This window comes from Lissotriton helveticus, chromosome 9 (assembly GCF_964261635.1).
Source record: "Lissotriton helveticus chromosome 9, aLisHel1.1, whole genome shotgun sequence".
Lineage (NCBI taxonomy): Eukaryota > Metazoa > Chordata > Amphibia > Caudata > Salamandridae > Lissotriton > Lissotriton helveticus.
Window position 1 is genome coordinate 374,419,502 of NC_136070.1, and position 25,544 is coordinate 374,445,045.

At 44.4% G+C, this 25,544-nt stretch overlaps 1 protein-coding gene across 1 annotated transcript in view; it reads right to left on the reverse strand.

Moving 5' to 3' along the window:
* The window catches only part of ATG2B (autophagy related 2B), a 1,105,913-nt gene that overhangs the window by 197,831 nt on the left and 882,538 nt on the right, over positions 1–25,544 (reverse strand). The window contains exon 36 of the mRNA XM_078660122.1: positions 9,845–10,049. Within this exon, the coding sequence (XP_078516248.1) occupies positions 9,845–10,049 (205 nt within the window). The remainder of the gene's footprint in view (positions 1–9,844; positions 10,050–25,544) is intronic.

Here is a 25,544-nt window from a genome sequence, read left to right on the forward strand (position 1 = left end):
CACCAAGAGGACGAGCCGCAGGAGGCCTACTAATATGGATCAGTGTATCTATTAACATCGGCATAAAAATCCTAAACACCGATTCCCTAGATATACTAGGTCTGGAAATAACTATAGAGGATAAAAGGGTGATTAACCTTATAAATGTGTATAATAGTCCTCATCCATCTCATAAGTTGTCGCCATGTATTGAAAAACTGGAGAGTTTTATGGACACCCAAGAGCCAGATGCAAGTGTAATCTTATGTGGGGACATGAATTGTAATTTTGAGCCGATTATGGGCATGGTCAATCTGTATGAAGATGAGGATGTGGCTAATAGGATACCTCTTCTGATTGATAATGGAACCGTCGCTGGGACTACACTAGCCCTTCAGATCACTAGGTTGCTTACAAGCCATGGTCTGAGGGCTTGTAATGGGCGTATGCCATCTGATAGCCCGAAAGCACCCACCTTCAGGAGGCGAAATTACAAAAGCAATCTAGATTACGTTATCATTTCGTTTGACTTGTGGCCTTATACAATTGATTTAAAAGTCAAGGAGAGATTTGATAGTGACCATTATCCCCTTGAAACAAGTTTTCTCAAAAACTTACTAAAGGGGCAGGGAAATACAGAGGGAGGCGATAGAAATGCACACTTACCAACCCTAGATAACATCATGGTTAGCAACAATCGAAGGGCTGTTAAATGGGCATACATATTGGAAAGAGAGGACCTTCTATCTAATATTTATTGCACTTTAGCAAATACATTTGAATCGTATTGTCCGCTCAGAAGTGAATCTGGGGAATTTATTAAATTACATAAATCTTTTTTTAGCCAATTGTCAGACATTTTAACAAAAAGACCAAAAAAAGGGACTGGTATAGTAAATGCAAAACCAGTCGGGAAACCTTGGTATAACAAGGAATGCCGTGTTGCCAAAACCGCTTTGATCGAGGCAATTAAAAGAAAAAGTCCCGTAGAAATTAAAGACAAAAGGAAACTATATAATACAATATTGGTAAAAGTAAAATCCTCTTGGGACGACGAAATATGGTCTAGCATGTTACAAGCAGCTAAAACTAAGGACCAGAGGCACTTCTGGGAATTAGTGGCTAAGGGGAACAAACGTGAGAAAGGCTCTAGAGAGGTTTTTTTAGACAAGGCCACGTGGGTAAAACATTTCACAAATTTGTATGCAGCTAAAATTAGTGAGGTTGCTTCTTTGGAAGAACCGACTTTCATTCAGCCAGCGAACCCACACCCACTGGTAGTCTTTGACTTACACGAAACTGAGCTGGCAATTGCTTCAGTTAAACAAGGGAAGGCACCTGGACTCGATAAAATTCCAGGTGACCTTTATTTGCATAATACTGATGTTTGGGCACCATATTTAAACCATCTATTCAATACTGTTGCGGCTGGTGACCAAATCCCAGACACTTGGGATGGTGCAGAAATTATTACTATTTTTAAAAAGGGGGATAGAGGCGATCCAGCCAATTATCGCCCCATTAGTCTTTTAGATATAACTCAAAAAATATATGCCAGGCATATATTAAATCGTATAAATACGTGGTTAGAGGAAGAACTAGTTTTATCAAAATATCAGGCGGGGTTTAGGGAAAAAACCGGGACCATAGATCAGGTACTAAGGTTATGCTGCTTGTACTGGAAATATGTTATCATCCGCAAGGGCCACTTGTATGTGACCTTCGTAGATTTACGAGCAGCATTTGACCTAATACCTCGTGACTTGCTCTGGAAGTCCTTGGAAAGGCAGGGACTTCCTGGGGAACTATTAAAACTGGTGATGGTCCTGCACCAGGAGAATTATGATAAGGTCAGGTGGGGCCCAAATGGGGAACTTACAGACCCAATCCCTATAAAAAGGGGAGTACGCCAGGGATGCGTACTGGCACCTACACTCTTTTCCCTTTTTGTTAATGATATTGCGGCTTATATGGAGGATTGTGATAATGATTCGCCTCGATTAGGAGGGGAACGTGTACCGTCCCTCCTTTTCGCGGACGATACGATCCTCATCTCTCAAACTCCTAGGGGCCTTCAGATCTTATTAGATAGGTTCCAGCAATATTGTACCTTAAAAGGGTTAGAAATCAATATAAAAAAAACTAAATATATGGCACTAAACCCGCACAAAAGTTTAAAAAAAAATCTAATGTTAAACGGTCATAAGCTTGACTATGAACAGAGTTTTACATACTTAGGGGTATTATTAGATTCGTCAATGGGATGGAGACCTCAGCTAGAAAAATCAAAAATAGCGTTCAAACAAAATTCTCTTCCAATATTAAAAAGATACAACAAATGTGTGAACAAGGCAGTAACCCCAGCAATAGAGATTTTTAGGTACAAGGTTCAATCAGCTGTTTTGTACGGGGCTGAATTATGGGGACCAGTATGTAGGAAGACCTTCGAAACACTGGAGAACAAGTTTATTAGGGGATTATTAAAAGTTCCCATTAATACCCCATTGGTACCATTATTTTTAGATCTAAACATCAAGCACACTGACCATCATGCAATGTTGAGACCACTATTATTATGGGTTAGATTATGGACAACCCCTGAATTGACTGACTACAAAAGGGGGTTGAAAGAAGTTCTGGACCTAGATAGTGGTAACCAAATTTATTGGTTTAAGCATGTAAGAGCGTGGTTATCCAAACTAAGTCTAACCCACTTTTGGAGTGAGCCGGAGTCCTTAATCATGGCCTCCAAGAAAATCGTTAAGCTGTCCTTCTGGTCATATGTGAGCCACGATTCTGCGTATGTTAGGACACACGGCCCTTTAACCGAAACATTTTTAATGGTTAAAAATGTGGCTTGTTTTGAACCATTTCTTGATGAGGTTCAGCCGCCGTTGGCCAAAACCCTGTACCTAAAATTTAGATACGGAACACTGAGAATTAAGGCAACAGAGAAAAGCTGGGGGAAGACAAATAGTGACTACTGCACTTTATGTTCTAATAATATAAGGGAAGACGTTTTACATATATTGTTTTTTTGTCCTAGTTATGGTAAAGCAAGGAAAAAATGGATAATGCCATTATGTTACATTATTGGCTCTAGATCCCATAAGGAAGCTGGCAGAATTTTAAAAACGGATACCAGCCAAGTAATTGTGTTTGGAACTAGTAGATTTCTTCTGGCTGTAAATTTCATTAGATTAAAAATGTCTCTTCCTTTTTAAGCTGTATACCATGTGGACCTGTTCAAACCACGGTTCATGTTCTTTTGTTTTATTTGTCTTGTAATTTTAAATTCTATGCCTTGGTCGTTATAAACTTTGACTCGATTTAATGATTTCTTAACATTGTATAATGTATTTTAAACTATTTATTCAACCTTGTGATAATTCTAAACCATAACAGATTGTCCTAAAATGATGACGCGTAGTATTGATTACTGGCTTTTTGGTATTGTATAATGTATTCTTATTACTGTATTATTGTATATCTTTTATGTTGCAATGCAACGAAATAAAGATTATTGAACTGTGACGCCTGCCTGCGTCTTGGTGGGTGTTTCCGTGACGCGCTCGAAGACATCGAGTAAACGGAACAAACCCTCACAGCGTACCGCGCTTCTCGCGGTTGGTACTAAACACTTTGTGCACCTGGTGTATTTTCGCCGCATTAGGACAGCGCGGTTACTATTTCCTTTTTTAAGACATTTGGAGGAAAGCGGCACACACGCTGATTCAGCACTCCTGTTTGTTAGCACTCCCCTGCTGATTCCGCTCAGGAGAACATGAAGAGCAGGTCATTCACCGCTTCTGTTTATTATTTTATGGTTTTTGGGGTGCATTCTGCTCAGGAGAGCAAAGTCAACCTAGACATTTCCCTGATTGGAGAATCTAGACCTACTTCCAACTCAGGAGCAGTCACAATAGAAACACTCATTACTGCCAGAGGATTATCTGCGTTAAGATAAGTACCTCTTTTCTTGACTTTGTTCTGTGTTGCTTCCTTGATACAGCACACATCCTACAACTCCTTCTAGCACCAGAAGGGTATTGCTTTTTCTATTTCTTTATTTTTACTTTTGTGCCTTTTTCTGTTGGGAGATGTGCAGCTGCTATAAAAGTAAGTACATGACACAGAGGAAAAGGGTGGTTAAACATGTAGGGGGGAGTCTACTGATGTGTGTGTTGTGTCTCACTTACAGGGCAGACGAGGGGAGCATAGGAGAGAGAGGTTTACATCTCCTGAAGACATCCATATTCTGTGTTACGCAGCGGGAACATTTTTGTTTCATTTGTCCCTTTTTCCCTTTCCCCTATGGTGGTCATATCTGTGGAGTGTGATACATATATACTCATGGGTATCTCCATATAGGGGAAGGGATTACCTTGCATCATCCATCGTTCCTGCTGTATCCGGCTGTAAGGTTAGTGATTAACCTAACTCTGTCTGACAGAGATTTGGAGGGAACATGTTTTGTAGCGCTTTCAGAAAACGAGTCACCAAAGGTGACAAACAAGGAGGGCTGGTCCATCAACCACAAGAACGGTGATATGGTTGAAAGATACTCTTTAATTGTGCGCCAAGCAACGTCCTGCTGCGATAACGGGAAAGCAAATTAAAGAACCTCAGACAAAGATGCAGACAGGGGATCAACATGTTTGGTAGCAAAAGAAGCCACAAATTTCTCCCAACAGCAGGCGAATATATCATCTTGGTTGAGGGATGCCTGGCTGCTAGACTGACATCGCAGACTTCTGCAAGGAGGTCAAAAACTGTCAACTGCCGGCGCTCCATCGCCATGCATGAAGGCGGAGTGTGCACAAGTTCGGCTGCAGAACCCTGCTCTGTTGCTGCAACAGGAGATAATGCTGAGAGGGCAGTCTGATCAGCGGACCAATATTCATGCTCAGCAGTTCAATATACCATACTCTACGCAAAATCTGGAATCACAAGAATGACTTGAACCCGTTTGTTCCTGATCTTCTTAAGAAATATTGGCAGGATTGGTATTAGTGGAAACGCATACAGGAGTTGTGAGGTCGAGACAAAAAGCATCTCTGAGCGAGAGTTGCCTTGGAAATTCCAGCATTTAGAAGTGATGACATTGTGCATTCTTGGTGGTGGGGAAAAGATCTAATCAAGGTTCTCCCTAATCTCTTAAGAGACCTTGCACCTCCTCCACTTGGCATCGACTGCAAGTTTGTCCGCTTTGGTGTTCAGAGAGCCCGTCAGAAGTTGATGTAAATTCGAGTTTCCCCAGAGACCATGTTCCTCTGATTCCCACCTGCCCCAGAAGGCCACCCCATCCCAGGAGTGATGCATCTGTCACTACAGTCATCTCTAGGTGGGGTAGTAGAGGGGTCTGCCGCAGACCCAATTGTGGTTAGTCAGTCACCACTGCAGATCTTATGCAGTTCCCGCCAATATCTGGACCAATTCAGAGAGATTCTCCTAATACAGTACCGACTAATATTCCAGATCCACTGCAGAGCCTACATATGCCAGCACTTGTGTGACCAACAGGATGCAGGAGGGCAAGAGACCCAGCAGCCTCGGAGTCTGTTTCACCGAAATCCAGAATAGAGGCTGAAACATCAGAATCATAGCTTGAATATCCTGGACTGGCCGTTCCGGAGCACAGGCCCGAAACTGCAGTGTCTAGAATAGCTCAGATGAAATTGAGCATATAGAAGGGAGTCAGTTCTGACTTTGGCATATTGATAGTGAACCCCAGCAAATACAGGAGATTTCCATTGTCTGGAGGTGGGAGACAATTGCCTGAGTCTTAACCACCTGCATTCAACAGCCAGTCGTCAAGATAGGAAACGACTGGAACCCCTGATCTCCGCAGATGTGCTGCAACCACCGCCATCACTTTGGTGAACACCCAGGGGGTGCTAGTGAGGCCAAAAGGGAGAGGTAAGGATTCTGCCACTGACCCAATTGCAATCTAGTAGCAAGGACTGCAGATATTTTGCAGTTTCCTCTGAAATTTAGATACAGAATTACAGACTCTCCTGATGTTGTGCACACAGGTACTTGAGGTCCCACTGCAAAGCCCACATGTGCCACTTGGTGTGTTTGCCCAGTAGGATGCAGGACACCAAAAACTCCAAGAACCTCAGAGTCATCCGCACTGAGGTCTAGGACTGAGGGCGAAACATCAGGATCATAGATTTAATGTCATGGACTATCCACTCCAGGGAAATGCAAGGAAACTGTACAATATCCAGAATAGCTCAGATCAACAACATTATCTGTGAAGGAGTCAAGTGTGGCTGTCGTAGGTTGACAGTAAACTCTGAGGCAAGCCTGCAATGAGCAGCCAGTCATTGAAGTAGGGGAAGACTAAGGCATGTGACCTCCGAAGGTGTGCTGTGATTACCGTCATCACTTTCGTGAACACACAAGGGGCACTGATGAGGCAAAAAGGAAGCACTGCAAACTGAAAATGCGCCTTCCCACTATTAACGAAAGGTAGCGCCTGTGAGCCTACAGGACAGGTATACGTAAATAAGCATTGTGCAGGTCCAATGCCAGCATCTGGTCTTTAGGGTCTCAGGCAGACAGGTCCTGGGTTACCATGAGCATCTTAAATTTGTCCTTCAAAAAGAAGGCGTTGAGACAGCGAAGAACTGAAATAGGACAAAGGTCTCTGTCCTTCTTCGGCACAAGGAGGTAGCAGAAGTAACACCCACTTTCTACTTCCAAAGCCAGAACCCTTCCTTTGGCCCCTTTGGACACAAGGGCTTGCACTCCCTACTGCAAGATGGACAGGTGACCCTACGTCGGCCGCCCTGATGGTGATGGAAGGTGCGGGAGGGTAGAAAGAAATGGGAGGACTAGCCCTGCTGGAGGTGTCTGGTGTAGGCAAAATGGAAAACCTCTACAACAGCCATGGAGAGGGAAAATTACTGGTGAAACTATGTTTTGGCAGCAGAAAAGCCCAAAGAACATGCTCTGCCTCTGTTGTCCTTCAACGATTCCAAGTCCAAATCTATTTTTTTGCCAAAAAGGTGAGAGCCATCAAAAGGCATATCAATTAGGGATGCTTGGAAATCTTTATTGAAGGGTCAATTAAGGATGTTTGGACATCCCTGGAAAAGTCCATAGACCTCATGCAGGGGTGGTGCCAAATTGCCACCCTAGGATCCATTGCTTGCCCTAAACAGTCGGTCATATCCAATTCAGAGCGGAGGACACATTTTGCAGTAAGGGGCACCCAAAGGTTATCTGGGACGGCGGGCAAATCCTGTGCCATGATATCCCAAACGGCTTGAGAATACCAGCCCTGAAAACAGCTGGAATTCACTGATCTGAGTTACAGGTTGATGGATGAAAAAATTAGTTTCCCAAATGTTTCTATCCATTTGGTTTCACAATCAGGAGTAGTAGGGAAAGAATTGGAATTAATTTTGCTGCTGGAAATCTGTACCACCAGACTCTCAGGCATTGGGTCACCGGGTGCAGGGCAATGGTGACAAGCAGCATGCGACTTAACCGGCGAACCAGAACAAGGTTCTGACCAAGTGCCCAAAACAGTATTCTTGAGGGCTTCATTATATGGTAACAGTGGCTCAGTGGGAGCCTGGTCAGTCTGCAGTATTTCCTTCAATACATTAGTCTTTACTTCCATGGTCGGTAGTTGTAAATCTAGAACTTCTGCTGCCTGTTTATTAATAGCAGGGAAAGTGGTGTTTTTCTCTGTGGCAGGATGGGGCAGGGGGTAGGAGGCGGAGCAAGGCCTGAAGTGTTCATACCAGTTTTCTTTGCATATTGGGAAACATCGCCTTACCACAATTAAAGTCGAAAATTCTGTGTAAAGCCTGGGCTCTACCAAGAGGAAAGGGCAAAGTGTCGGAATTCGAAGGGTTGCGCAATAGCTGTGAGCCGGTCAGAGCTGGACTCGACATCGGTTGAGATCGTGGTGGATACTGCCTGGAGTTGGATAACACTATGGGCTGTACATCTTCAACGGTATTAATCCACGACATCTGCATGGTGCTGAAGCAAAAGGAACAGGTGGCACGAAGCCAGTGCACAACCCGATGCAGGTCTAAGGGACACACATGGCCAGGAGGGCAAAACCCACCGGCACTAAGTCCAACTGGAGGCCCCTGTGGATCAGTGGGGCCTGAAGGCGAGCCAGAGGGAGCAGGGAAAGTGCCAAATATCCACAGATGGCCTCTCGGAAGGACTCTATTACTGCAACTTCGCCAAATGGACCTGGGAATTCAGAGTAGCCGGGACAAAACTCAGAATTGGCTCCAATGGAGATTGAAAGCAATACCATGAGGCATGTTGATGTCTCTAACCCCCCTCGAGTCTGAGTGGCAGGAAGGGGCTGATTGCTGCTTCAACTTCTTGTGCTTTTTCTTTGACTAACCCAAAGACGAAGAACGTGACAATGATCTATTTCAGGAAGGACTTCAGAAACGAAACCTTCCTTTCAATCAGTTGCGGGATTAGGACTTCTTGTTTTTGGCGATGTAAAAGTTTCCCTCACGGTCCTGTGTGACCTTTGGATTCATTTGGGCACAGTTGTAGCAGGCCTTGGAGTCGTGTCCGACCCAAGGCACCACAAACTTCATAAGGGTCTGACAAAGAAAGTTTTTCTGACAGTTCCTACACGGTTTAGTCAGTGTGCAGGGGTGCCACAAGTGTGGCTCTATTCATCACGTCTGGAGTGGAACGATGTTGGTGCGGCAACCCAAGACGCCAGCAATCTACCACCAAGCAGGAGAAATGCATTAAAGTTTCCAGATCCAGTCTAACGTCTGGGGAATATTTCCAAGGTGAGGAATCTGTAGTTAAAAATATCCATCAGAACCACAATTCCAGCTTGGAGAGCATGTCATTTAACACATCAGTTCAGTTATTATGCTTGTAGACAGGCGTCCTCCATTGGAGGACAAGCAGTGAAACCTTTCCCTTGTCCACTCCGGTAGCCATACCCAAGCAGGAGCTTGAAACAGTAGTAGGTACATTAAGTAGAACAAGTGATTCAACATGTCATCTTTGTGAAAAGTGGTTAAGCTTTCATGTTTAAGTCTAGAGTCCATCATTGTAGGAGAGTAGTGACCCTTGCAGGTCTCAAATGTGGTACCTCTTTCCAAAGGAGAACATTGGCTCACTCAAAATCTGCAACAAGGTAATGATGCTGTGACAATCTCACTGATGTAATAGGAGTGTGTGGATTTAAGTACAAGGGAGGACTGCATTAATCTGATAGTGCAAATGAATGGGGATCCAATGGAGAAGATGAGCTCAATTACGTAGCTGTAGCTAATGTTTTAATGTTGTAGTATCCTGGATGGTGGGGGTAGGGCCTGGCTTCACAGTAAGATGGTTATTCAACTGCTTTCATAATCTATTAATGGTACCTGAACCTGCTGTACCTGGCAACAGAAACCCTACGGTGGGTGGTGGTGGAGCACCTTTAGTTGAATGAGGGCCCTGTGGCTCTGAAAGACTCGATACAGTGAGTCAAAAAAGCATTCCCCAAACAAGATAAGGAACAAGCGTGAAGGTCTGCTGCTTCTAATAGTCAGTGGGATAACACATGTAATTATTGAAAGGTGCCACGTTATCTGCCCAGGCAAGAAGAATACACAAGAAACAAATCAGCTTTTAAAAAGGGGTGATAGTTTGGGCTCCGCTTAGCTAGAAAACTGAAATCGGGACAATACTAAGCAGTTTTTATTCAAACACCGATGGAAAAGCAAGTGGCGGGTTGCTGCTTGCTCTGCACATTGATGGTGCTAATGTGTCGTGTATTCGGTCATTCCAAGTACTATTGGGAATGGGAGAGGGCTTAGAAATACGGAATACCTATATAATCACATGCACAAATATTTCTACGAACCTAAAGAAAACAGGCTGATCATTAAATGAAGCCACTCCTTGGTCAAGGTCATTGGTGTCTCCATGAACTGTACTTGTAGAATGTGCAGTGCCATTCTGGAAGGGCTGCGTCTGTCCTGCAAAAGAGATGACTGGGCGGACTTCCTTCAGGCCACTGAGGTGTTTAGGCACGCTGCAGGTTACGTCGGCGCCAGGCAACTTTTTGACTGAAATTAAAGAAAACAAGTTACTAACCTACTAGAAGTCAATGTGGCGACCTTTAATTGTCATTTCATTATAGCGATTTCACCTTAGTCTAATATGTTACAATACACATTACTCAATCGTGAGTAAGCAAGTTTTATGAAGTGTAACTAGAGGATTGTAATTAGCAGTTTAGACTAGGATTTCCACATTGCTCATTTCAAAACGAGTGCAGTACTTCAAAAATTAAACTTTCAATATACGGAATGCAGTTTTTCAATATGTAAGACAGAAGAAACATTTACTTGACAGCGATTTAAGAACTCTGTAGTATAGTCCTTTTTGTTTACAGACTGGAATGAATCCTTGCGCTTCGTACTAGAGAGGAGTTAAAGAAAAAGAATGAAGAAAAAAAAAGAGGCATCAAGAAAAACGATTAGTTCCTTTTTGATAATTCTAAATTTTTTATTTTGAACAATTTTGCAAATTTGATGGTCATACGTTGCTCCAAAAGGGACCAAGGTGCCTGCTCCATCCAAAAAAAAGCATCCCAGCCCAGCGAGGAATCTGTGACCATGGAGTCTGCCAGGAGCTGAAAGGGCGACCCTTCAGGGAGTTGGAATGGTTCATCTACCAGTGCGGATCTTGGTAAGCCGACTGAAAGATCTGTTCGTGAAGCAAAAGGCTCGGAAGATGTGTTACTGAGGCGAAAGGCTCCCATGCCTTCACAAACAGCACTTGAAGGTTCTCATCTGCAATCTGGTGTGAGGCAGTAACAAGATACATGACGGTATAATGCCTAGCAGGCATGGCACTACATACAGGACCCAAGCTTGCGTCAGACACAGAATCTTCACAATCCTATGAGGAAGGGGGAAGTAGTTTTTAGAGGGCTGTGCCAAGCATCACCCTGATAAAAGTAAACCTCAGGGTGGGAGTAAGGTGTGACTTTCAAGCTTTGACAGATAAACTCAGGGCATGGAGAAACTTGTCAACTGCTGGAGATGTTCAAGCATCTGGGACATTAACGCTCACCAGTTCAAATATGGAAAAACATGGATTCCTGTTCTCTGTAGCGAAACTACCATGAACACTTGCACCTCATAAAGACATGTGGGCCCATTGTCAGTCCAATATGAAGGACTGCAAACTAAACATATAGGGACTCCACTGTGGAAGTCAAGTAGCACCTGTGGGTAGGGAGGGCTGGAATATTAAAATAGGCATCCTGGAGATCCAGAGACACTAACCAAACGCCCAAGTTCAAGGCCTACAGAACCTGATTCAGACAACATGAATAGGTTTAAGAAGGCACAGATCAGCAGGCCTCACTCCTGCTTAGGGACTAGGAAGTAAAATTAATATAATCCTGTGGCCCTCTTTTCCAGAGGTACAATATCAAGCCCATTTTTCCCGGTAAGGTATGAACTTCTGCCTCGAGGATCAAGGTGTGTGTCAGTGAGCATGCTCTGAAGAAAAGTATGTGGTCTAGCAAGGAGCGTAGGATGGGAACGACATTGCCCCAGCACATCGGCTGGATGACCCAGTGGATTACCTAATGGTCAGTCATGATCGCGTCCCAAATGGTACAAATTGGCAGACTCCCCTGTCTCTCAGAAGAAGATGGTGGAAGAGTCAGAGGAGTTTAGAAGCAACGGAGCCCAGGGGATCTGCTGGATCTGCTGTTGCTGAATCCTTCTAGACCCATCTCCACTTCGAAAGGAGTTCTACATTTCCTGGGGTGATTTAAATAGCTGAGAAGGTTGTCGTTTCTGGGACGGTACAGCCCTAGAGTAGCAATCAGACTTCAGATATTGTTGATGGAACTGCTGTGCAGGAGACATCAGGCCCAGGGTTGAGGCCACTGTCTTGCTGTTCTTGAAATCATCCAAGGGAGAAGCGTTTTTCTCTTCAAATAGTCATTATCAGTGAAAGCACTTGACTATAAGCATAGCCTGGGTGTCCCCTGAAGTGAGTGGAATGCAAATAAGCATGTCTATGCAGTATGACGTTAATGCCCACAGACTGGGCTACGGTGTGCACAGATTCAACACTATATTTCAATTCAATTAAAAAATCTTTATTCGTATATAAAAATCCATAAAAGCACAGGTAAAAATACCAGCAAAAATAAATCCATTTATAAAAATGTACAATATCTAAAGTAATAGCAGCATAAAAGCAATAAACAAGTAGGGCTTTTGGTGTGTACCAAATAACAATCAAAATATGTGTGTTATAAAAAGAAGACATAATGTGCAAGGCAGCAACTTCATAAAAGCAATGACCGGGTGTCATGTATATAGGCTTTGCCTTCACACTGTGTTAAGTTAGCATGAGCTTATTAGAAGTTTAAACGCCATTTTGCCTTTTTGCTGCTTCTGCACATGGCACATATTGTTATTAATGCTTTGAGCCTAGTAGAATATTTTGCTTCACACGAGAATAATATGTTTTCCTATTGTATCAGCTTTGGTCGGTAAGCTATGTCTGAACAGTGAGTGCCGAGGCCTTCAAGGTTATTTCAACACAGTGGTTGTTGTGAGGTCTGCTCAGCGCATGTTCTAGACATAACACATATGCAGCTGCGACCAACTCTGGCTTTTGGCGCGTTTAATAATGCACTGCGCAGAGCATGCACACACACTTGATGAATATTCGCATGCAGAGAGCTGGTGGAAGATGATGTGATCCCTTTCCACTAAGATCAGAGGTATGGGGCCGCCCTTCTAAAACCCAAAGATACCTTCTTTAGATATAATATACTAGCAAGGGAGGGTAAGACTGAGATGCTATTTAGCCTTCTTCCCTTTGGCATTTTAACATGCTTTCTCCCTTTGTATTTTATGGACTAGTAACTATGCTGATAACCGTGTTGCTTATAATATGTTTGCTTGTATTAGCTAAGATACTGCGCCTGAGAACACGGCAATAGAAATAAACATTTCAAACTTGCACGTGTCTTTATTTACTCCTCGTTTTGGATTGGTATGTTAGTATAACGAAAGAGCGTTCATGTGTTCCACGTTACCTGAGGTGTTCTAAGTCCATGTTCTGGGTTGTCTAATCATTGGGGGTATGGAAGAACCAATGAGACACTGTTTGCTAGTCTGGTAGGGGATTTTGGACACTGAGGTGAGTTTTGGTACACCCTAATTCACTGAGGTTCATGGTCTCTATGCACAGGTCTGTGTAGGAGCAGAATCCCTGTGACACGGGTGAGAGCTTATAGCCCTTATCAAATAGCAGCATAATGTAGTAAAGTGCAACCAAGTGTATACTGTAAAGAAGAAAAACATGGTATGCAGAACAGCGACTTCTTAAAGAACACTGTCCGGGTGAGAATTTATAACATGTTGAATAGCAGCAGGATGGAATAAAGTGGAATTAAGTATGTACAATACACAGTCTGGAATAGTTCAAAAGGCACATAAATAAGGAACATAAGAGCTATCAAAACAAATACAGATGAAAAATAAATAAATATGCAAAAATTAAACTAAATATTTTAACTAAGCAACGAAAATTAGAAACAATGGGGAACAGCCATCAGGGGGTGCTCGTTGAGAGAGATACGTGAACGAACTGCCACTTTAAAAAACAAACTCACACGGAAAACCAAGTCATCCCCCTTCAGTTTAAGAATTTCCATGTAGGCTGCTCTATAATCGGTGATCGCAGTTACCTTAAAAAAAGGGATCAGAAATTGTATATTTTTTATATAAATTACAAAAGAATAAAAAATGTAGCATTGATTGATTGCTGTGATTTTCACAAGGCCAGGGAATTTGCTCAAGATTAACATTTAACTCTAAGGGGAAGCAAAGCAAATATTTTAGAGTGCCAGCCCTAAGGCGAAAAAGCAAGCTTCTTTCTCAGCGACCTATATTCTTTAAAAGATAGCTGGATGGCAGATATGATGGGGGACAAGTTGCGTCCATCAGGGACATATACCTTGCAACTGAAGATTTCGAGAGCTCTGTTACTTATCTTGTGTTACTATATTGGTCATATAGAACCTCCCGGAGGGATTTTTTTTTCTTATACCCTCCATTACACTTGGATTGAAAAGATACTTCCAAGATTCACGCTGATCAAACTTTTTCTAATAGTGGCGAGCCATGTTATCAGCTATTATATCTCTCGTTAGGGTCGCTGCCGGGTTTTGCCAAATTTTTTGCTGAAATATGGCTGGGTGAGGCCTGATGTAATCTTCAATGTAAAACAATTTTAATTCTTTATGGCAAACAAAATGTGAGGAGGGAATTGGAGCCCCCAGAAGTTTCCGACAGAATCTATTTTCCTCGCCCTGGATACTATTGCATTTTGTAAAACCCCAGACTTCAGCGCTGTATGTTGCAGTGGGAATGCACTGTGTGTTGTAAAATTTGGTTATAGATAAAACCCGCTCTGCTCTTTTTGGTTGCGGAAGGATTGAATTGGTGGCTTTTAAAAACTTACTTCTGCTGTGTGCCACATGATCTGCCCAGGAGCCGTTGGCCGAAAATACTAACCCCAAATATGGAGAAGTGAAAGTGGTTAATAAGTGTTCCGATCCTGAGGTAATTGAGTTGATAAGGTGCTTTTTTGGGCCACAGGCCATTAAGAACGATTTTTAAAAATTGGTACTAAGGAAGCAAAGTGCAGAGCTCAATGGCATACCAAGAATATGCAGAACTTTGAATATGGGGAGAAAGCTGGAACCTTACTGGCGTGGAAAGCCAGAGTTGATCGTACAAAGAACAACATCAATGAATTGATAGTTAACGGCAACGGGGAGACGTCAAGCAGCATCGAAGATATGCAAACCTGTCTACTCTCCCTTTTTTCTGATCTTTATAAAGAGGATCTGGCTCCGTCCCCAAGCTCTATAAAATCATGGCTGGGGACCAAATCCCTGACCTCCCTGTCAGAGGAGAGCAGGAATAACTTAGACGCCCCCTTTACTTTGGAGGAGATAACTGAGCTAAATCAAAAAATATAAGAACAAAAAGGCCACAGGCATGGATTCGCTCCCAAACGAAGTGTACAAAGTTCTAGCAGAGGAACTGATCCCCGTACTGGTTTCCACCTTCAACTCAGTCTATTGTCGCGCTGGCAAGGCCCCTGAGTCTTGGAAGGAGGCCACAATTGTTCTGATTTTAAAACCAGGCAAGGACCCCTTAAAAGCCGACTCATATCGCCCAATCTCTCTGCTCAATGCCGATTATAAGATCTTTATGGGCATTCTAGCTGGGAGATTGGCGAAATTGGTCCCCAAGCTGGTTCACACTGACCAGAAGGGCTTTGTTGCAGGAAGGTACATCCAGGAACAGGCAAAACTGTTAATAGGTAACATCGACCTGGCCATTGAGAGATCTGATCCATTGGCCATAGTTGCCTTGGATGCGGCCAAGGCATTTGACAGAGTCTGTTGGGTGTACCTTTGGGAAGTACTGGAGGTAACGGGATTTGGCCCCATTTTTATCCAAACCCTGAGGAATTGTTATCAGGGAGCCTCTGCTCGGATTCTCCTGAACGGTCTATTGACCTCAAGTTTTAACATCCAGAGGGGGACCCGGCAGGGATGCCTGTGGCACAAGCCATCAGGTTAGATGAATGAATCTACCTCTTTAAGTCCCAACTTTACAGCTGTAATTTAGCTCTGTACCCGGACGACCTAATATTATTCAGAAACGACCCTGAGGTGGTTATTCCCTGTGTGGAGGCGCTTTTGGACGGATTTGTGTCCCTGACAGGTTACTTAGTTAATACATCAAGGACAGAGGTGATGTGCTGGAACCTAGATCAATGGGGGGAGGAGAAGCTAGCACAGAGTTAAGATACTTAGGTATTTACATTGTTAAAGACCTGCAAAAAATCATCCCCCAGATCAACCTTAACAGAACGATCAAAGAAATTTATCGCCTCTTTAGCAGATGGAGGAACCTCCCCTTAACCATCTATGGGAAAGTCAACTTAGTAAAGATGGTCATTCTCCTGAAGCTCTCCTGCCTATTTACTACTATACCCCTGGCCTTTCCACACAAGAATAATAGCAAAGTACAGAGTAAGATTGGGAGTCTTATGTGGGGGGACAAGGGGGTCAGGTTGGCCTGGAAGAAATTGTGACGCAGACTTAATAAAGGGGGGCTGTATCTTCCTGATATCCGTTGGTATGCGGTAGCATTTCAGTTTAAAGCCATTCGGATGTTACTCGTGAAACCAGAAGAGTCAGCCTGGGGAAGATTGTTGGGAGAAATGGCTAGAACGGAAGGAGGTGGAGGTGGCGTGTTTTTTTTATATAAGTTTGAGGCCCCAAAGTACTCAGGGGAGTTCGCCTGAAGGTTCTGAGGGCAGCCCTAGAGATATGGTACAAAGTCAGACTCAATTGGGGGATAGGGTATTGCATTTTTGTAAAACCCCAGACTTCAGCGCTGTATGTTGCAGTGGGAATGCACTGTGTGTTGTAAATTTTGGTTATAGATAAAACCCGCTCTGCTCTTTTTGGTTGCGGGAGGATTAAATTGGTGGCTGTTTCATATGAATTCAAAGTGTCATGTCCTGAGGGATTGGTAATGGTTGGAATAGAGACAGTCTCAACTGCTGTGGGGATAGATGACCATCAATTCAGGCTGTCTAAACCAGACAGGGCAGAAAACCTTTTATGCACCATGTGTTGAAAAGTATCGTAGGTATTTGGCCCCAGGGTCAGTTTATAGAAAAAGCCCAGGGGCAGTGACCAGATAAGAGTTGGGATGGTGGTATTAAACTCCTGTATCATCAATATTGATCTTACCAATGACGGTCGTCGGAAAATAATGACAATACAGTCTCCCTCAATGTTCTTCAATAAGGGTCCAACCCACCCTACCCTACGTAGCATTATGATGTCGCTAATGTTTGCCAACCTAAGCCCTTTATGTTTTACAAGCCAGTTGGTGCTTTTATTTTGCAATTGGTCCCAGGTCTTAGTCTGATTTTTTCTTGGGGAGGTCAGGGGGGTCTCCTGCTAAAACTAAGACATAAGGGCATGCTGCCGGTGGTAGGTTAAGAACTTCTTTACTAGCCTCAGCGATCGCCATACTAGCAGGGTTTTCGATGGTCGCGGTCACACCCTGCGTATTTCACCCTAAAGTGACTTTGTTTACAGAGCTTGCAAGAGCAGCGTGAGCAGCTGGGTGTGTAAGCGGCAATGGATTTAAGTGAAAAGTATTTCTTGACTTTACTGAAAGTGTCACAGGCACTGGTAGAGGGAATGGACGTTAGTGTCGGAGCCTGCAAGTGTTGATTAAGGCTAAGTGCACTAGTGGACTTCAGGTTGGAGACATCCCTTGTTGGACAGTAGATTTAGGGGTGTTGGTATGTGTGCTTAGTCTAATTGTCAATGACTCAAAGTGATCTAAACGTTTACAAAGTGCAGTAAAATTCTTATCTAAAAGGTCTCTAATGCGCTCATATACAGTGTCCACTATAATGTCAATTGAGATGTCGCCAAGTCTATAGCGAGTTGAAGGAACTGCTGTGGTATCAGTCTGAGGATGGATTGAATGATTTGATGCCTCAGCTAATGTTAAGTCGACAGTGGCCTCAGCAGTCTCCACATTCACAGAGGAAGGCGTGCCCTGGATCCGTGAACTCAGGGCAGTACGTTGGTGTTTAACATGAGGGGGCTGTTTCCTGATAGCCAGTTTTCTTTTTCTTTTTGCCCCTGAAATTGCAGGAATTGGGGAGGCATTCATATTTAGTATGCTATCCCTGCTGCAGGCTACCATTGGTACATCTCCATTGCCCTGGTTGCTCTCCTTGTTGCAGCCAGTTCCTAAAATCTGAGAATGGCTGGTGGCGCTGAAAAATAAACTCGGTGTCGGGGGGACGGGGGGAGGGAGGGGGCATCACGATCATCTTGAGCCTCCCCAACCAAAGTGGCAGTCTGTGGAGCTGCCAATCCCAAAGACAGGAGCCTCTCGGGTAGCTCAATCTCGGTATCAACAATGTTAAGTGCTCTTTCCAGCATACTATCTATGGAGGTGGTTGGGCGAGAGCTTAATATGCCAATGTGTTTACCCATGGCGTAAATTATTCAGTCAGAGGGGTGGCCCAGCCCGGCCTCAGACGGGCCGAGCCTTGGCCTGGGCTTTGCCCAGGTTCGTCACGCGCTGCGGGAGCCCTACACTGGTTTTAAATGCTCCTCCGGGCGCAGAAGTAGGAGCGTCACTGAAGGCCCCCACTGGCTGCTGGGACACAGAGTCCTGGCCCTTCCCCTCACGGCCTGCGGGCAATGTTGAAAGAGCTCACCATAGTCAGCTACAAAAACACGACCCGGCTAGTATTGGACTGCAGTCATTTTCATTTTTCCTGGTACTCCCTACTACCCAAGTTTTTGCAAAGGGGAACACTCCATTTTACACGCAGTTGTTTGTAAAGGGGGCAGGGGAACAAAACATAAACAATGGATTCAAGACCCCTTTTGCAGCATACACACTGATCATCGTTTGGACCACTATACTGTTGCCATTTGCTGGTAAATTACTTTTCAGGTAAACTTCCATACCTAAACTGAAGGTAGAGTTTCTTAGCTAAGGGAGGAACAATTTTATCAATGGTATTTTCATAGAGCCATTGGTTTGTGATCAGTAAAGGCCACGGATAGGGTGCCCTTACACTGCATAACATTATCAGTTTCAACACTCTCCCAAAAAATTGCTTTCATGCTGGCTTTGCCAATTAAACATAAGCTCTCTGGCGAGATCCAGTATTTATCCAAATTCAACCTTCAAAGTAGTGCCTTAACAGTACAAAGCCACAAAAGGTTTTCCATTCGCACTGTGGGCTCAAAAGGTCTTTAATACCCTCCCGATAGAACTCAAGGGCGGGTGTTGTCCATAACAGATACCAATAGATGAGCATTCTACACTAAATCTTGTAGGTAATGTCCCTGGTTTAACACGCTGCACATATAGGGAAAATACACAGAAAATCCTCATCTAGAAGGGTGGCTCCGGCGTTAGAAATCTTTAATGTGAAGGCCCTAGGGGCAGTTTTATATGGAGTAGAGCTCTGGGGTTGTTCACAAACGTGTGAAGATTTCTAAGACAGATGAACTGCAGAAAGTGGCATACTGTTTTGTTCAGAATTTCTGGTGTAGAGGTTATATCTTAGAATCAGCATTTCTAACTTTCATTTGAATGGAAGAAAGTTCACGAGACCAAGACAAATTGCCCTCAATTCCAGCAGATTAATGCACATACAGATGTCCTGAAAAGATCATGGTCCACTTATAGAGATATCCTCCCAATATGAACCCCACCCAAAAGGGAGGCCAGAACATCGGAGGTCATTAAAGTAAAAAGGCTCCCTCCTGATGAGATTTTCTGCCACTAACCACAACTTCAAGACTTTTCTCAACCAGACAAAAACATGCAGCAACATTAATCCATAAATAGAATGTTACTATATTGAGGACAAACTGGCCTTTGCATCCCCAAAGTCTTCCATACCCAACACTAGTTCGCGTATGACTTGGAATGCAACTTGAATGACAAGGAGGTGGAGAAACCACATCTTTTCTTGACTTCTGGTTGAATCTTTACTCTCCTTTATACGGTATAGGCACATGGGAATACGACATGGGTCCTATTTGCTCCAGAAAATACAGAACTAGAAAACACAATACCCCCAATAACTCAAAGGTTGTATTTGGAGGAACAACTTGCAAACACTGGGGAGTTGGGGATGGACCCCAAGAACGAGATACAGTTCTGATGGGTATCAGAATCTAACAACAACTGGTTATTTCAAAAGCCCATGGTTTGAACACATTAGTTTTGGAGGAAGTATTATCAAGAAGAGGTACTGGCTAAGCCAATTCGTCTGGCTTACACTTGCAGTTGTAACTAACTATGATATTTCTGGTGATGGATTTCATAGTAATTATTATGGCGTGCAATTATGTTATAAGCTAGTGAGATTGCATCTCTTGGCATTGAGCACACTCACAAAGCTTTCATAAGCATTTGGTTGAGCTGCTTCATACCTAATTGCTTGTGAAAAATGGATTTGAGGACAGATAAGTTCTCCCCCAAAGCTTTGAGAAAATACAGTAGAAATAATTCAAAATTTAAACAATGTACAATTAAAGTACGACGACTAAGAGAGGCGCGCTGCACTTTATTCTGCATTTTAATCTATAAACATTTGTTTGCCTACATTGGAGCTTACTTTTAAAATTGTCAGTTCGCCGTATTTTATATTAATTGATTCCCTTGCTTCCCCGGTCCATCACTGACTCGGTCAGCTTGTTGTGGAGAGAAGACTATTAGAGGAGCACCCGGAAGTGACTACGACTTCCGCTGTGCATCCTGCACCAATCAGGGGCCCGGCACCTAAAAGCTGCAGCCACTGTCCCACTCCCTAGCTGACTACGAGTAAGAGAGGCGCGCTGCGCTTTATTCTGCATTTTAATCTATAAACATTTGTTTGCTTACATTGGAGCTTACTTTTAAAATTGTCCGTTCGCCGTATTTTATATTAATTGATTCCCTCGCTTCCCCGGTCCACCACTGACTCGGTCAGCTTGTTGTGGAGGGAAGACTATTAGAGGAGCACCCGGAAGTGACTACGACTTCCGCTGTGCATCCTGCACCAATCAGGGGCCCGGCACCATAAAAGCTGCAGCCACTATCGCACTCCCTAGCTGACTACGAGTAAGAGAGGCGCGCTGCGCTTTATTCTGCATTTTAATCTATGAACATTTGTTTGCCTACATTGGAGCTTACTTTTGAAATTGTCCGTTCGCTGTATTTTATATTAATTGATTCCCTCGCTTCCCTGGTCCACCACTGACTCGGTCAGCTTGTTGTGGAGGGAAGACTATTAGAGGAGCACCCGGAAGTGACTACGACTTCCGCTGTGCATCCTGCACCAATCAGGGGCCCGGCACCATAAAAGCTGCAGCCACTATCGCACTCCCTAGCTGACTACGAGTAAGAGAGGCGCGCTGCGCTTTATTCTGCATTTTAATCTATAAACATTTGTTTGCCTACATTGGAGCTTACTTTTAAAATTGTCCGTTCGCCGTATTTTATATTAATTGATTCCCTCACTTCCCCGGTCCACCACTGACTCGGTCAGCTTGTTGTGGAGGGAAGACTATTAGAGGAGCACCCGGAAGTGACTACGACTTCCGCTGTGCATCCTGCACCAATCAGAAGTTCAAAGAGACTGGCGGGGCGGGAGCGCAGCGGACAAGCGCAGCGGACACGTCCTCAGCACGCCGAAGACTCGCCTAAGACAAGCCCGTTTGCGCCCGTCCGCGCCAGTTCCTCGCCACGAACCCTGCCAGTACCAGGAGCGATATAATATGCTACTCCAGGGAAACACTATTAAATTTCCAGCTCACTAACGATACCTGCAGGAAGGCCTCCTAACACGCAGGAAGGGCTGTTTGAAATGTCCTTGCGGCTTCTCTCTTCCTAAACCCTTGACACTTACGTCCCATGCTGCAGAAGCCCCCCAACCAATTAAAATTGCTCAGCTAGATATAAGGTCCCTACAAAAACACCATCTAGAAGTCCACGATTTAATAACTAACCATGCCTTAGATATTCTATTCCTCACGGAGACTTGGCTGTAAGACGACATGTACTCGGTCGTTAACCTAGCCACACCCATAGGTTACTCTTCCTATACGCTTAATAGACATACTAGGGGTGGAGGAATAGCAATGATTGCTAAGTCTAAATACTCTTGCCTATTTTCGAAACTAGACATTTCAGGCTGTGAATGTGCCAGTTTTAATGCCAAAATAAATCCACAATTTACTTTTTCGGGCATCCTGATATATAGGCCCCCCGGACGAGATAACATCTTCATAAAATCACTTCTTGATACAGTATGCACCTTGGTGACAGGAACCGCAAATTTTAATATTGTAGGAGACCTAAATATTAACTTCGACATTATCAGTGACAAGAAGATAGATACTCTACTGGCGGATTTGGCTGCATTCCAACTCAGCCAGTTAGTCAGAGGCCCCACACACAGTGGAGGGCACCTCCTTGACCCCATTTTTTCCAATCTACCTGCCGCGACTGTAGAATCTCCCGTCCCCATGTCCTGGACAGATCACCGATTGGTGACCATGACATTCCCCACCGGAGAAACACCCAATATTCATAATACACAGCGTGTACTCAAAAGACCTTGGAGAAAGCTTCGCCTCGAAGATCTCCATTCCCTCCTCATAGCCGACCCTCACATAGATAACGTAGATCCGAACTTGGGATATGAAGGCTTCTGTAGCTGGATCAACCAGGCTCTAGACACCCTCATACCGGCCAGATGGACTAGGACACGCTCACGGGAGTCTAGCCCATGGTACAACGAAGACCTTTTCTCCATTAAGAAAGTTTGTAAAACTGCCGAGCGTAAATGGAGGAAAGAATATGACCCAGTACTTAAAGGTATATACGTCCAAGCACAAAAAAATTACCATCGCAATATTTGCAGAACGCGAGCTGCATTTTATGCGAAGGAGATTAGCAGTAGTCAGAACACCTCCAAAACAATTTTCAAAATATTAAAAGAACTTAGTACCAAAAAACTGATTGAAAAGTCTAACCCGTCGCTATGCGAGAATTTAGCCTCCTTCTTCTTGGATAAAATCCAGAAGATTTATAACTCTTTTCCAACAGTACCGTACATCAAAGGACTGGACGTCATGACAACCCCCAAGCTCACAGACATACCTGCGCTTAGTCCAGAGGACTTTTGCAAACTTTGCCATAAAATCAATTCCGGTTCACCTGCAGATCCCCTAAACCCCGCACAATTTAGAGCAGCAGACTGGACGGTACTAGGCCCTCTTTGTGATATCATTAACTTATCCTTCTCCTCTGCCAAGATCCCCTCCAGGTGGAAACAGGCATGGGTCTCCCCAGTTCTAAAAAAACCTACACTAGTCCCCACTCTGCCTGAAAACTTTAGACCTATATCACTGCTTCCATGGCCAGCCAAAGTGGCAGAGTCCCATGTTAATACTATCTTGACTAACTTTCTGGTGACCAATTCCATTCTTGATAAATCTCAACATGGCTTTCGTGCTGGCCACAGCACCGAAACAGCTCTCCTGAGTGTGACAGAGCATCTCCGAGCCATATTAGACTCTGGCGAGACGGCAGCACTGATTTTGTTAGATCTCAGTGCTGCCTTCGAAACGGTATCACACGAAGTGCTGCTGGACAGGCTAGAGGAGGTAGGAATATCGGGACAAGCCCTCAACTGGATTAAAGCATTCCTCTGTGAGAGATCCTTTAGGGTGTCCATCCCCCCATTCCTCTCTAAAGAGCGTCCCATCAGACAGGGTGTCCCCCAGGGATCAGCACTCAGCCCTACCCTATTTAATCTATATGTGCGACCACTGGCTGAGGTAGCCAGGAAAGGGGGGCTGTCGCTGGTATCCTATGCCGACGACACCCAGCTAGTGGTGACCTAAGGGACACGGGCGGTCTGAACGCACATACCTTCAAACAGAGTCTTACCGATAGTACCAGCTGGTTGACATCTAACTTCCTCCAGCTTAACGCTGGGAAGACCGAGGTACTGGTTGTGGTGAAAGAGGCAGCAGCCTGGGGCGACACCTGGTGGCCGGAGTCACTCGGCAAACTGTCTGACCCAAAATCACTTGTGAAAAATCTTGGAGTATGGGTGGATTCCGCCCTTAACTTCACTCATCACACAAAAAAGGTTGCTGCCACTTGCTTCGGGATCCTACGGAACCTTAAGCCAATCCTTAAGTTCTTCGACCCACAGACGCGTCAACTCGTAGTGCAGGCAACTCGGCTGGACTACGCAAGCTCGCTCCTGCTAGGGGTAAACACAGCCGAGAAAGCAAGACTGCAACGTGTTCAAAATGCAGCAGTTAGAGCTTTGACAGGCCTTCCTCGGCATCAATCTGTGGCAAGTGCGTTATCTAAACTCCACTGGCTTCCAGTGGAGAAGAGGATACACTTCAAGACTTTATGCCTTGCATTTAAAATACTGAAAACCGCTGCTCCTCCCATGCTGAGTCCGCTACTAACACCGTATACTCCTCGGCGTACACTACGCTCGGAAGGACAAAACCTTGCAGTTGTCCCTCGTGTCAAGCTATCACGGATGGGTGGCCGCTCCTTCCGATACTTGGCAGCCAAGCTCTGGAATGCCCTACCTCCCCAGATCCGTGGCCTAAAGGACCTTCTGCCTTTTAGGAAAGCGTTAAAAACCCACCTCTTCTGCCAATAAATGTTTATGTTATATGGTGGCAATCTACATCTGCAGTCACCCTCTCTCTATATTAGCGTATGCGCCGGGATGCCCCTTTGCTGGGGTCGCCGAGCGCTATACAAATATAAATAACATAACATAACATAACATAAAGGGCATCGTTTAGTGAATACCTTATCAGAGAAAATGCATGGGGGCATTTTGCAGCAGTTAAAATTTGATTTTTATTTTTCAGTTACCTTTTATGTGTAATGTCATTACTTGAACAAAAGGTGATTTGAGTATATTGTCTTAATTTAGTTTGTTTGTATGCCAATCAGAGCGATAACAATAAGTATTTGAAGGTTGGTTGCCCCATTTAGCTATTTTCAGAGACAGAACTGTACCGCTATTATGCAGCTAATATATTTCTTACATATCTTTTTTCAAAATCTAATGTTTTTGTCAATGTTTTTTTTACATGGCTTAAAGGAACATGATGAGGCCAGAGTTGACAGCGTCGCAGAGTTTTTAAAAAACTGTAAGCTATGTTGCACAGCAGCATGCGCTGGCATGCAACATGTGAAAAAAGAAAGGAAAAAATACCAGCATGGAGAATTTCAGAGGGGGTCAAGCAACATGAGAGAGGAGGGTGGGGCGTGTGGGACAACGGTATGGTGGGGGACAATGGACAGATGGGGGCACCCACTCCCTGACCTCTTGCCCTCTTATACAGTACACAAGCGTGTGATGCACTGATCATTTAAATCCCTGATCGGAGATGGAAGTTCTTCACACTCCAGTTTCCTTATGAAACCTCAGTGGAGACTTACATTTCCAGTGCAGTGTTTTTCTTATTTGCTTGGAGGGGTGTTGAAAGTGTCTACACCAGTGGCGGCTGCCACAGAATGGCACGGGTGAGGCGGGAGGGGGAGATAATAGTTCACTTACCTGGATGCCGGGCTGCCCACTCTCCTCCCTCCTCTTCTATTCTTCTGTTGACGCACGCAGGTTCCCTTAAACCAATCACGATACTATTGTCACCAGCATGACAGCAGCATCATGATTGCACTGAGCGCCCTGGTTCGGCGCTCAGACAGGGAGTGGGAGGCTGTACATGTTCTCTACCCAGGCTGTGCAATTCAGCCAGGTGGAGAACATGCTAAGTGTGCGTGACTGTTTGGCTGGCCCAAGATGACCAGCCAAACCATTCTGTGCACTTAAGTCTGACAGACACTCCTCCCCTGCTGGCTGTCACAGCAGCCCGGCCCGCCCGCCTCGTAAAACTGCCTCAG